This window comes from Empidonax traillii, unplaced genomic scaffold (genome assembly GCF_003031625.1).
Source record: "Empidonax traillii isolate 1590-97213 ecotype Southwest subspecies unplaced genomic scaffold, ASM303162v1 scaffold46:size3806547, whole genome shotgun sequence".
Taxonomy (NCBI): Eukaryota; Metazoa; Chordata; class Aves; order Passeriformes; family Tyrannidae; genus Empidonax; species Empidonax traillii.
Window position 1 is genome coordinate 2,823,269 of NW_020955239.1, and position 13,704 is coordinate 2,836,972.

Sequence of the window (13,704 nt, forward strand, 5' to 3'; positions counted from 1 at the left end):
GAGCCTGCTCTGCCAGTTTTGTGATTGTGAAGGGTGAGATAACTCTTTAGAGAATGCTTTTCAGGCCTTTACCCCTCTAGCCAATGTCCTTTGCCAGCTCAGGGCTTCCACTATCAGCTCTGCCATCATACCTTTCCTGCCCAGCTGCTGTCCTGGACTCTCCCTCCATAGTTCTTTGGATGGACAGGGAAGACAAGTTCAACAATATACAAAACATTTCTTTTTTTTCCCCAGATGCTGTTTTTTCTTGTTCTTCTTAGCTCTACAACACATCAGCCAGGCTTCTGCCTGAATCTTATCCAGGCTTCTTCCCAGCAGAGTGCCAGGCATAGCAAACATGAAAAACCAGTTGGTGATCTCAGATCTGACACTGGTTGCCATTTTAAGCCTACCAAGCTCATTTCACTTTTGGGCAAGCAGATCTGGGCACAGGTCTGCAGTATTTTTGCCCTGTTGCTCTCCCTTCCAAGCCTTGCTGTCTCTCACCACTCCGCTGCAGAAGCATTCACACCATGAAAAATATCATTAACGTTCCCCAGTGATGAGCTAAGTCCTCATTTTTAAATATATGCTCAACTTGCAAATAGCAACTGATTTTTAATAAGAAACACACAAAACCACAAGCTTCATTGGATGCTGGCAGCAAAACCTCAGATTATTCAACCTGGAAGAGCTGTTTGCTCTGCTCTGCTCTTCCCTTTAGTTGTTCAGCTTTTCCCTGTCTTTGCACTTTCCTCAGGTGATTGGGTCTTAGGCTCAGGCATTGGCATTTGCCTTTGGGCTCAGCATGGTGCTCTGGGCAAGAGGACTTTCTACTGTACCTGAGGAGATTTGGAGCCCACACCAAGGCCAGATTTCTGGTGTGCATGTTGGTCATATTGCTGAAGGAGGCCAGGTGAGTCAGATGCTTGATCAGGTATTCCAGTGTTCTGAAATGGTTTCAGAGAAAGAAAGAAAAATGTGTCAGCTTAACAGTGCCTGCCCACTGGGACAGCAAGGCTCAAACCCAGCCCTGTCCCCTTCTCAAGGAAGTGTCTGCAATGGCACAAAAGGCCCCTTAGGGCAGAGGACACACAGCATCAGCATTTGCATGGGATCGCAGTGAACACCTAAACAACTGTGCTCTTGGGTTGCCAAAGATGGTGCATGAACCTAATTGTCCTGAGCAAGATGGGAGAAAAGAAGATGTGAGATGGATGGAAGAGGAAGTGGGATTATGCAAGGACTGAGCTCTTCGCTCTTGCTCAAGCACCTCCAGCAGATCATCTTCTCCTTTCCACACTAGGACACTGGCCAAGGGTGCCCTAGCAGTCAGAGCTGGGGAAGCAGGATGAGAGACTGCGGCAGGGGGATCTTGTTCTGTCTCTAACAAAGGTTTGTTCAATGATATTTAAATGTCAGATAAATTGTTGTCAGATTTGGAAACGGTGAGTCAGCTTCGGGGAATTGATTTCTGGAAATGAATCCCAGTGCTGTTTCAGGCAATATTCCCTGATAGTGAGGATCAGCACAGTGATCGCCAGCACCTCAGGGGACACGTTCTTACCTGTAATGTGATGGTGGGAGCTCCTGGATGACATTTTGAATTCTTGCCAACTGCTCGTCCTCAGGGAAGCGTGATACTGCTTCCTGCAGAGATACAAAGAAACAATACACCCTGGCAATGGACTTAGGGGGAAAGGAAAAGGGATTCAAAAGGGTCACACGAGACAGCCTTTCTCAGAGGGAATGCTCTTTTGTTACTTTACAGAGCTACTGATAGAAGAGGTTGCTTTGTGTCCCCAACACAGCAGAGATTTCCTGCACTGTTACTTCATGTCTCAGTACATTATCCGCAGGCATTCAGACAAGGTGGTCAGTGTTTAGGGGAGAGGGGCATTTAAGGTCTTAGACCTTCAATTATGAATTATGGAAGTTTTGAAGTTGTTTGTTTGTTTGTTTGTTTGTTTTTTGTGATTCCTTTCCCTTTTTTTAACTTGGGCAATAGTGGGTGAAATAGAAAGAGAGGGAAAGAGAGAAGTGAAAATAATGGAAAAAAGTAATAAACAGTGATACCTTCCCCCACTCCCCCAAACTGTGTTAAAAATCAAACAGTTTTTTCAAGCCCTGTGTTATGAGAACACCTTGGATATACATGTTTCATATTCTTCGAATAAGCAATATTTTTACTGTCACATGAAGATAGCTATAGGGATTGTTTGTGTGAGTTTGCATCTTTTAGGATGGGAGAAGCCTTAGCAAAATCACCATCTAGGTAGATTAATAAATTCTTATACCCAGGGTTAGACAGAATCAAGGCTATACATCTTGGTCTTGAGAAAATCTCTGCAGACCAAGAGCTTAGAGAGCCATGATAGACTTTTGTCTGCATTCCTAGGGGTTCACTACATTGGTATTCATCTGCTCAGCCATTCCCTTTCAATATTTGTGCTGGGCAAGGACAAACCACCAGAAAGTTCAAACAATGCATGACTGTCTGGGAACCTCCTGCCTACCCTACTGCCACTGGAGTTTGGAGCAAGTTCAAAGAAAGATGCTGTGACCAACACTGCCAGCAGAATCTGTGCCTACAGACAGACGTCAGCACTGCTAGGAAAGAAAAGGAAGGAAACAACCCTTCCCCAACCACTCATTGCTTAAACATTATGAACCTGAAATTACCAGCCACAACCAAAGAAGCATCTTCTTGTAACATCCACACTGAGGATGCTACCCTCTCTGTTTTTGTCACTGTCCTTTTCCCAGCAGATCACTTCTCATGTACAAGGACCAGCAAAATAAACATCTCCAGTTTTGAGGACAGAGATGTGATGGCAAAGAAAAACAAGTGAGCTCACTAGTTTGGTGTATATGAGATGCAGGTATACTTGTTTTGCCCAAATTAAAGGTAGGTTAACTCCTACTAGTGCTTTTTACACGTAACTGCAGGTCTTTTTCCTTTTCTTTTTTTTTTTTTTTTCCCCATTCTCGTATTTTACTTCCAGGTCTCAAAGACCCAGTGATTCAACAGCAAGTGAATACCAACTTCTCTGAGGTCACGACCTGTTCAAACCTCTGGGCAACATTTTTGACCCATACAAGCTGTGCCTTTGAAATCTGAGGCCCCCTCCAAAACTGTGGATTACAGCAGCAGAATACAGAATTCAAGGAAGAACCAATAATGCCATTTATTACGTACTGGTTGATCATGGTATGAATTTATGTAACTTCGTTGTTTTTTTTTTACTCCACTAGTGATTATGAGAGTGCACGATTCATAAGCCCTGGTTAACAAGTGGAACAGAGTCCAGAGAGAAAGTAGGCTTGGCCTCCTAGAGCTATTTTGCTCTGAGGGAGTACTTGATTCCTCTATGCCCAGGCTAGAACGAGCCAAGCAGAGTCAGCTTATCTATCCTGAGAAACAACCATCCATCACTAGAACACAAGATGGCAATCATTTAGCAAATGTTGATAGCCAGTGAGGTCATGAGTGGGAAGTTACACCTGTGAACGTGATATAGTGATGAGCAAATAGCCACCCCCTCCCTAGTCATTAAGAATTTGACTTTCCTTAGACAAAAATCTCTGAATCACTCTGGTGACTCAAAGTGCAGCCTATCCCAACTCAGAGACAGCTCTGACTGAGTCAAGGTGGATTAACATGTGTTCTTTATTCCTACCAGCACTCACTTGCTGAGGTACGGCTGCCACTGTTCCCTGTTCAGACACCCCACACATACACACACTCCTATTGGGTGTCCTTGGGGAATTGGTCTTTTTTTCTTTCTTTCCTCCTGGTATATGACTATGCTTCCTGTCAGCTGGGTTACCAATTATAAATCCCTACTGAGTAGATTACATGAATAATGGATTTTGTGGCTGAGCGGACAAACTGAAAGGCCAGAGATTAAAAAAAAACCTTTTAGGTCAGCCTAAAGTGATAACATTTTGGGGAGTTGGCATAAGATTTTTGAAAACAGTTGTTCAACACTGACAAAAGCATTACACTCAACCACATATTAAGGAAATTATATTCTAAATTTTGGGCTGTTTAACCCTTTTTTGAAAGACATTTTATATAAGTTAAATGTGTTGATATAATGTTTGAACATTTCCTTTAGAAAGTATTTGTAGAAGAAACACTTGGTTACAGAAATGTTTTTCCTTTTGTTTTTGAATAAAGCTTTTACCAAATGTATCTACTGAAAATCTGCAAGTCATCATTCCAAAACTGCACTTTTCAGCAAACATTCTTTCCTAAAAAAGTTTCCATCTAAATCGTCATGTTTCCTTTAGAGCACTTTTCTTCCATAAATCAGTAGTGATAGCCAGAAAGACACCAGCCAAATAGCTTCAACAAGAATGAAACTCATCAGTTACAGTGAATGGTTGAATAATACCCTGTATTTTCAAGATCCTATTCATCCTGACTATCTCCAGAGATCCTACCCTATATCCTAGAATCCTTATATCCTGAGGATATAGGTCAATTTTTCAAATCTGTTCAGAATTTTTCATGAATATTTGGCTATACATCACCTTGAAACATAGTCCAATCTTACTTAAAATTTGGCACCGAAACTGCAAGACACCTAACACTATTGCATATCTGTCAGGCAGCACAGCGAGCCACTTCCCACCCCTTGGTCCCCAGTACAGGTTTGTCCTAACAGCTATCTGACTTTTTATATCAGGTTGCTGCTTGTCTGGTTCCATCTGGCTTTGCTCCACAGCAAGCTTCTCCATCCACAGATACACCTGCCTCTCCTCATAGCAGGCAACAGGCAATTCTCTTTGGAGAGTGTCTTCTTGTGTGGATCCAGTGTCTCCTGTGCCATAGCAGTGTAACTTTAAAGTGTTTAATTCAGGATAGAGGCAATGCAGACAGAAATACCTGATTTTGCAGAATGTCTTTTCTGTAACATCTGACATTTTTGGCAATGACTGTCCCTCCTCCTCCCAGCAAATGGGAAGGAGTAGGATGAAAGAAATTCTTAACAAAGGATGGATGTTTCTAACACTGAGAATACAATAATTCCCATCCCCCCCCCAGTTATCTATAGAAGCTGGTGAATTCTTTTAGCTGCAAATGCAGACCTTTGGCACATAAGATTTCAACCTCAGTGATGGGATTTAAAATTGTTGGTGTCATAAAAACTGAAAGTGGATTTAGAGTGGTAAGAAGCAGATAACTTTAACAACAAGCATAGCTTGCTGTGCCAATTTTAAATAAAATATTATCTGTCATCAAAATTAGCCAACTCTCTTAAAAAATTCAGGCATTGTGGTGTTATTTTTCTGCTCCCCTGCTATCTGCTCCTGGGCTCCAACTGCATCCGTGTATAATCTGTGGCAGTTTTACAGAATCAAGTAACTACTCCATGAATTGTAATCTCTTCAAAGAAAGTTCAAGATTTCTGCTTGGCCAGTTGCCGCTTTCCTCTGCCATTTGTATTTATGATGTGATTGTGACAGACCTGATATGCCATAGCTGGCATAACCTGCGTCATCATTTGCACTCCTACAAACTGTGTAAAAAATGCCACAGATGCAGAAAAGCTGATGCTTTACACATGGGCTGAGAAATCAGTTTGTGCAGGTGTCAGGGACAGTTGGAGGGACAGAAATGAGGAAACCACACCCTTGTGATTATGATCACAAGCCCCAGGTGACACAGAAGACTCAGTGATGGACAGTAATGAGGAAAAGAAAGAGCATTTGTAATTCTGAGAGGAGGTGCACAGTGGGGAGAGAGGCAGCAGGGAAGCAATGCAGTGAAAAAATGAGCAAGATGAAGGGGAGGAAACAGCAGACAAACTGAGAGAAATAAACACGAAATTGCGAAAAGAAACAAGGACAGGGAAAGAGAGCTAACACAAGATGAGAAGGGAAGAACGCTGAGAAGTGTTTATAAGGATAGATCCACCAGAAGCCAGGACATTGGAGTGAATCCCAAGCAGCTGTCATGGAGGAATCTGCAGCACATCCACACGGCTGTAGAGGAACAAGATGAGCCAAGGGTCTCACCGTGAATTTCTTGTAGAGCTCATAAGTGAGGAGAGGGTTGGGCAGTTCCCTGAAGTACAGCTTGCAGAGTGACCCCACGCAGTGGATGTCCTGGAGGTACACTTCCCTTGTTAGATCCGGGCATTGGTCAGAAACAAACTCTTGTCTGAAACAATATGGAAACATAACAATATGGGTGAATAAGAGCTGCAGCAGGCCAGTACTCCACCCTCAGTACTCCTTTACAGCTAGAGAAAAAACAAACTGGAAAGCAGAAATGTCTCTGCAGGCTGGCCCAGATTGTCTGCTATGTTCAGGCCCTGAGGTTTCAACTTATTATCCATTATCCCTAACATAGTCCCATGAGGGGACCCCAGACTGATATAAAGAGATTGTTTTCTCTTACAGTGAGAGAGAACAACTTAGCATTTGTGCTGAGCCTTTCCCATTAACAGATGCAGGGAGATATAGTTTTTTACTTTGTCACGGGCTTGTCCCTGAAATGTTGTATTTCCCTGTTACCAACTTCAGAGACAATTTATCTTCTGCATCAGTGTAGGCCTCTGTTGGCCACAGTCTGTGTCTGAGGGATTAACACCGAAAAGGTACTGAGTAGTGTCACTGAATGCCTCTGACACCAAATACATTGCCCTTACCTCAACTTCTGTATGTTGGATGTCACTCCTGAGAGGCGGTAGATCCCATCCACAATGCCATGAGTCTCAATGAACTCCGCACAGCTCTTCAGCACATAGGGGACTAGGAGAAGAAAGCAAAGCAAGATGCCCAATGAATACACACTGACAACTTCCACAAGTCACCACAGAGGAGACAGTTACATGAAACAACAACAGAGGCTCTCTGTGGGTGCAGGCAAGGCTGCAGCAATGGAAGAAATACAGGACAAACCAAAAGTAGACCCTGCAAAGTGGTCATGAGGATATGCTATGGTTGTGCCGTGCCACACTCATTTGTAACGACTAACCCTGAAGTCACAGAAACACTGTAGAAAGTAAGGTAGGGTTTCTCTCTCTTCCTTTTTCTTCTCCTTCAAAAAAAATATATAAAAGAAGCTATTTCATTTTAATTGAAAGCATGCTGTAAAGCATGAGGTCCTGGGAACCTCCCCCCTCCCCAGTCTAGGGCTGTAGCCTCGCTGAATTGTGCCAAAAGATCTGATTAGCTTGGATAAAAATCAGAGAAGCATTCACACTTCCATATAAGCCTACATACCCACAGTTTAGTGCTCATAAACTCCCACAGAGGGTTATAAAGTTCAAATATTGACTAGATCTGCACACTGACTAAACCTGACATCTGCTTCAAAAGGACTCCAGCAACATAACTAGACAAAGACTTAACCAGTCTTAAAGCTGAGAGGAGCCTGAGGCACAACATTTACATCCAGACCTGGATCCAAAGTATATGTTTATTTTTTCCCCATTATATAGGTATAAGAACTCCCCATTCTCTTGGTCAGACCAAGCCTCCCCGTTCACAGTACTATAACAACCCTAGCTATAACAATAACAGTAAGAAAGCCCTTCCTTATTAGGTGCTAGAAACTACTGTATATTTAATGCAATGCTTCACACAGCCATAGGCACAAAAGTCAGTAAATGCAGAAGTTAAAAGTTCCCCACTGTAACGCTGACTCTGCTACACTACATATTTGGAAAGCTGTATGGAAGAAAACAGACTAAGTCATAGACTTGACTGGAAAGCCAGGCATAGGAATTGCCACAACTTTGTGGCACCACAGAGACAGTGCCTCTGGCTGGACCTTCCCTGAGTTCTTCTGCTCAAAGTTCAGGACCATAATGACATGTTGACATGCACTTCATCAGATGGCATCCAATGATAGCATAAAAAAACCAGCTGGTACATTATTGTATTATTGTATTTGTCCTGGGAGCCACTGAGGCCAGGGCCAGCCCATGAGTGGACCCGTCCTAACCAAGCATCCCAGGGCACAGGCTCTGGTGAGAAGGGCTCCCAAGCTGGTTCCTACCTCAGTGACACTCTACTACCAAGCCCAGTCAGTCAGGGAAGTGCTACCCTTCTGCCTCCTGACAATTACCTAGGGAAGAGGTCCTTTTGCATGACCCTTCTCTTCCCTTTTGGCAAACCCAAATGCAAGAATACCCAAAGTGCCAGTGATTACTTGGAAGCCCAAACAATCCAAACAGACTAATGCTTCTCAGTCAAAGGATCTTCTCCAAAACAACAGGGAAAATTTGACTTTATGTTTTTTTGAGCGAGGACTCATAATGCAGGTACTTTAGTCATGCTGTGGTACACTCAAAGCCTTTGTGCTAATTTTTAAGAACTTCAGGTTGTTAGACTACTAAGACTAACAGTGGAGCTCACATCAGAGGCCCCAGCCTACTACAGCAACATTGAGGGGTAACCATGAGGTCACCGAGAGAACAGGTGAAGTCTACAGAATGAAAGCTTTGTCCACAACAGTCACAAGGCTATAGTAGTCTCTCCTCCAGGACTTCTGAGGAGGCATCACATCAGTGCCTTCCAGAAGGAACATGGGAAACATTCCTTTCAGTGTCTACACCATCTACTTCCTAGGAGGACTGAATGGTGTGGAAGGAGTCAGAGCAAAAAAACAAGTACGAAATTTCCTTAATATGCTGCCAAGAAAAGTCCCCGTGACACATCAAGAAAGAAGACCTTCCTGATTCTGAGTAAGTCCTGATTATCTGGAACTGCAGTAGGGGACTCAGATCATATGATGATGAGCATGCTAAAAATAAAAAAAAGGGAAAGACAAATTACTTTGTGCCTCACTCCATTTCTGGATAGTCAGGCTGTAACCTCTTTATGGAAGGAGCTATGCATACGTGGCATATTGAGATTTAATTCTTGGTAAGGGTCTCTAGAAATAAACGTAATGCATTCAGCAAAAATGAAAGTTAGGCAGATCCATTTCCACCTCAGATCTATTTGAGTGGGAAAATGGAAACCATGCAACCTCAAAAGAGAAGAATTAATGGAACAGAAAACATATTTGATCAGTATAGCCATGTGACAAGGTTTGTTTAAAAGTTTAACAGTTTTTCATACAGACAAGCTTCATATGATGGTGACTAGCTGCCACAAGAATGGGGTCCTTTATTACATACTTTATTTAGACCATTCGACCTTTAAAAAATTTTAAAATTTAGAAACTTTTTTAAAGTGTTAAGAATAAGAACACAAACAAAAAATGCATATACTGATATTTGTTGTGACTAATTTAATCTCTGAAAGTAGGACCACACTGGGTTATTTGGCTGAGTTTTAAGTTTCTGTGGAATAAATTAGGTTAAGAGGCCTCAGGCAGGTAAGCAAAGCCCCCATACAAAAACCAGAGAAGGCTAGATCTGTCTGTTGAGGACTGGTAGGCAAAAACAGGGGCCTGAGGGGAACAATCTGTAGCAAATGTATAAAATTCAAGCCATTTTTAAAAGTGAGTGAAGACTCCACACTAGAGACAACCTATAGATTGCGGATAGGCAATATGCAGCAAGCTCTGCCAGCATCTCTTACTGCAGCCCTGAACTCTTCCTTTTCCATCCCTGGACTTCTCACACATCTTTGCCGGTGCCCTTCACTCATCATGTACAAGATTTCCTGCCACACCAGGTCTTTGGCTCATATGAAGAGAAAACAGGCAGTTACGCTAAAATTTGTGGCAGTTTTGTGATGTCAAAAAAAAAATCCCACATAGGACACTTTTCACTTCCAACTGAAAACTATAGACTTTGACCTCAGATCCCCAGAGGTGAAGGGACTGCATCAGCTTCCTGCAAATCAAGCCCCTAAATGCAGCTCTTGTATGAAACTGGAGCACAATAAATGTTTTCTTTGAGCAGAACCTGTAGCTCTGACATTCCTGAGCAGCTCTGATCTCCTACAAAGCTGAGTCTTTTGGGCACTTGGGGGAGGTGAGGTTAGAGCAGAAGTGTGCCGCTCTCTCCCATTTCCAGGCATTTCTGAGGTGGTTTGATTATTTCAGACAAAACTTCTGATGAAACAAGGCTGTGATCAGTCCTGAATGTAGGGAGATACGGACTCTGGCATGTGCTTTACAACAGGACTCTACTGGCATTACAGGGCGTATGTAAATCAGAGAGCTGGGTCTCTCTCAAAGGGAGATCAGACACGGATGGGGATTTGTAGCAGGGTCTGTATGTGCAAACACAGAAAGGAGTGGGTGGGGGGATGTCCAGTCTTGACACTTCTATAATTAAAACTGCTCCGGAGTCTTAGAAGTTGGAAGAGGCAGCTGGTGTCACACAGACCCCGCTTGTTCTGCCAGACAGCCAAACTGTCCTCATTTAAAACTACAATAGAAACCAGATGGAGGAGGAGAAGAGAGCATGGAGCAAGGCATCAGTCAGAAGGGAAATTGAGTTATAAACACAGTGCACACAAAAGACAATACTTCTCTTCCCCTAGACAAAAATAAAACAGAAAGGCAGTCACAGTAACTCGTTCCACTCTCACTGGATATCACCTCCAAGCCCAGTGTACACAGATGTTCACCTTCACCAGGGTCTTTTTCAAGACCACAGCTCATGCCATCTCCTTTCCACATCTGCTACTCCTGCTAGGTACCGTGTCTTCCTCCTTCTGATCCCTCTGGCTTCCCATGCCAGCAACGGGCATTGAACTTCTCATATCCCAGCACTGCTGGTATGGAGGGAGGCTCTCCTCTCTCCTCTCCCTTCCCAGTCATTGTGGTGCCACTCACCAAACCTCTCCACTACCAAGGAAGGTGCTCATTCTTCGCCTGTCTGGCAAAAGCTTCACCCAGCACTAGACTGAGCATTTTGGCTAAGCTGGGGAGACGTTTAAGCATGTACCTATCTAAATCACCAAGCAACCCAAGTAGGAGAGGACACTAGGGAAAGAGGGAGTGATCCCATCTAATGACTGCTGAGAGGGTGGCTTCCTGGCCTCCCACCAAAACCAGCAAGGAGCAAGAAAGACCCTAGTCCAGCAGGAGATGCAGCCAATATCCTGTGACCTTCAGTGCCACCTTCTAGAAGAAATTGAGTCTCCATGGGCTACAGAAGGACCCCACGGAGGCGGCTGCTGAGTCAGACACCCTAACCAGTCAGTGTGAATACTGCCCAGTAAGACAGTAAGCTATCTTACTGTCCTACTGGATCATGTGTTCAGGGTACACTGCACTGAACTGGACTGAATAGCAGCAGGCTTCATTTTTCACTTATCCTTCTGTGGTTTCCTCAGAGGGCTCCTTCTAAGGATAAACATTAGTGACAGAGATATTCAAGACCTCCTTAATAGCTGGTTTCTGTCACATGGAGGAGGTTTCATGCCCTCTCTAATTTTATTTTAATTTTAGTTCAACTAATGGTAGGATAAATGCAGACCTTTCATTTCACCTGGAACATCACCTTATTGATGTTTGACTTGCAGGAAATAGTTTGGATTTTTTTTTTTTTTAATTTCCCCCCAAAATGAATACTGCATTATAAAGAAAAACATTGTGAGCATTTTTATTTCATCATTTTGGGGTTTTTATATATTAGAATTTTTTTTAATTGTATTCAGTTGCCCTCAATAGCACTGCATGCGTCCTATCATGCTATGTCAATAGCATGACAATAAAGGTCAAATAGTCTCTTGTTTCAATGACTAAAATGACCAAAGTAGGAAATATTTCCTTCTTGAAAGTAAGATTTTCAGTCTACTAAGCAAGAGTTGTTATTTCGTACAAGCAAAAAATAACAAAATAGCACAAACTAATGTATTAACTTGGTCTCCTAATCACAGGAAAAGAACAGGATTGTACAAATGGCAACATACTTGAGAGTCAGTATCTCTGATATGACATTTTTCTGCATTTCCTGACTTTCTACTGTAAATCACGAGTTTCAAAGCTGATTCACTAGATATTTTTATTTTTATTTTTTGCTGACTTTGCCTGATTTTCACTAGGCATAAGGTTGGCTTAGAAACAGATTCCAGAGCAGATCAAACTGTGCTTTCCTCCCGGCAACTTGTCCAGTCCCTGGTCCAGCACATCAGTCACAATTCCAGATTGCCTGTCAATGCATAGTCCTCACCAGTGGCAGCTAAGGAAAAATCCTGCCTTGCTCCCAGGTATTACTTCCTTTGCCTTCCACTATCCCCTCTTCAGTGGCAAATGGGAATGGAAGAGAACACAGCATCTGAAATCCCTGCAAAGGGTCTCTCCTGTTCAGAGACCAAGTTGGCAGAGCTGCGGGAGGGGATGATTTGCCCTGTCTGGACGTAACTGGTACAAGGACAAAGAGAGGGCTTCAGTCTCCAGGATGCCTATGCATACTTTTCACCAGCACTAGATTAATTTTATAGAATTTAAAAAAAAATAAACTGTCTCACCCTCGAATTCCAGTGTTGAGTCTGGCTGTTAGTGCTGAGCTGCCACAACCCCTCCATGCATACACACACCTGTATTTAAGTAGCATGAGATAGCTAAACAACACCAAGGAGGCCTAAAAACAAACCAACTTGTTGCAGTTCACCTTGTCTTTTCCCCCTTAACTGCCATAAACATAGTCAAAAAAGATGAATAACTGGTGTCAAGGTGATCCTGTCTGCACAGACAGCACAACTGAGTCAGTGTATAAGTTACACGTTTCATATTTATTTTCCCCTCTGCTTTTGGGGGAAATGTTCCTGTAGGGTCACAAAGGTTAACACAACAGTGCCATTCCCTGTGATGAAAGCACTGTCCTGTACACAGTTGTGATTCCGGTGGGCAGAAAAGTAGGAAAAACAGATCTCAAATCTGTCAGATGCTGCGAACCATCACCTTCCATGCCCTGCGTGGGAAGTGAAAATGCTGAGTGCTGTTTGAGATGTGACATTCTGATTTCAAGTAAATGCATTTCAACACAGCCTGCAGGCCAAGTGTGAGTTTGAATGAAGTCAACGGCACCACTATCAAGGGAGTTTTTCCCATTGATATTATACCCTGCTTACATCTGACATACCTAAATAATACATGTAGGAACACTTGATTTTCCAGAGCAGATCTGACAACTGTGGTGTTCCAGACAGAAATGAAAGAGCCCAGGGCAGACCTGGCCATTTCATAGACAACACACATCAAAGAAAGCCTAAGAGAAAGCACTGCCAAAGCAGACATTGAATGCTGATTCTCAGCCCCGGCGGTCACTGTGCCCCTCTAAAATGTGACTTTACCTTGACATAGCTGGCAAATTCTGTCACGCAGGCACTTTTGAAAGAGGTTGTACTAAATACTAGAATAGTTTTGTTAGGAAAACATCCTGCTGTGAATTTCCTGCAAAAAAGACCAGATAACTGAACAGGATATCTCCACTCCTAACTTTTGTGACTCTGTGGTACAACCACCTTGGAAAACAGAAGCTTAGGTTCTGAATGGCAGGCCAATGAGCTGTGCATGTCCTCAGCTAATCATTTAAAGCCTAACAACTCTAATCCACAGCAGATTAGGGTGGATATTGTACAGCATTTTGTTCACCACAGCACAAACAACTGGGGTAGATAATTCTGGAGGTGGGAGTAACAGGACAGTTTATTCTGTCTCACAAAACAGACTCAGGTGTAAGGATAGAGAATATCAGAATAGTTTTGAAGTTGCATGTAATGAATTGACCTCCATCTCTGTAAAGGCCTAGATACTGTGAGGATAAGCAGACTGCAAGACAGGGATTCTGTCATTAG

General features: G+C 43.0%; 2 protein-coding genes across 2 annotated transcripts in view; one reads left to right on the forward strand and one right to left on the reverse strand.

Annotated features, from left to right (window-relative positions):
* UPK1B (uroplakin 1B) overlaps positions 1–839 on the forward strand; it is a 35,662-nt gene extending 34,823 nt beyond the window's left edge. The window contains exon 8 of the mRNA XM_027878863.1: positions 740–839. Coding sequence (XP_027734664.1) covers positions 740–754 — 15 coding nt within the window. The 3' untranslated portion in view covers positions 755–839. The remainder of the gene's footprint in view (positions 1–739) is intronic.
* Positions 1–13,704, reverse strand: part of ARHGAP31 (Rho GTPase activating protein 31) — a 56,948-nt gene that overhangs the window by 15,261 nt on the left and 27,983 nt on the right. Inside the window, exons 2-5 of the mRNA XM_027878861.1 lie at positions 6,642–6,744; positions 6,007–6,151; positions 1,547–1,629; positions 822–929 (exon numbers count right to left, since the gene is read on the reverse strand). Coding sequence (XP_027734662.1) covers positions 822–929; positions 1,547–1,629; positions 6,007–6,151; positions 6,642–6,744 — 439 coding nt within the window. The remainder of the gene's footprint in view (positions 1–821; positions 930–1,546; positions 1,630–6,006; positions 6,152–6,641; positions 6,745–13,704) is intronic.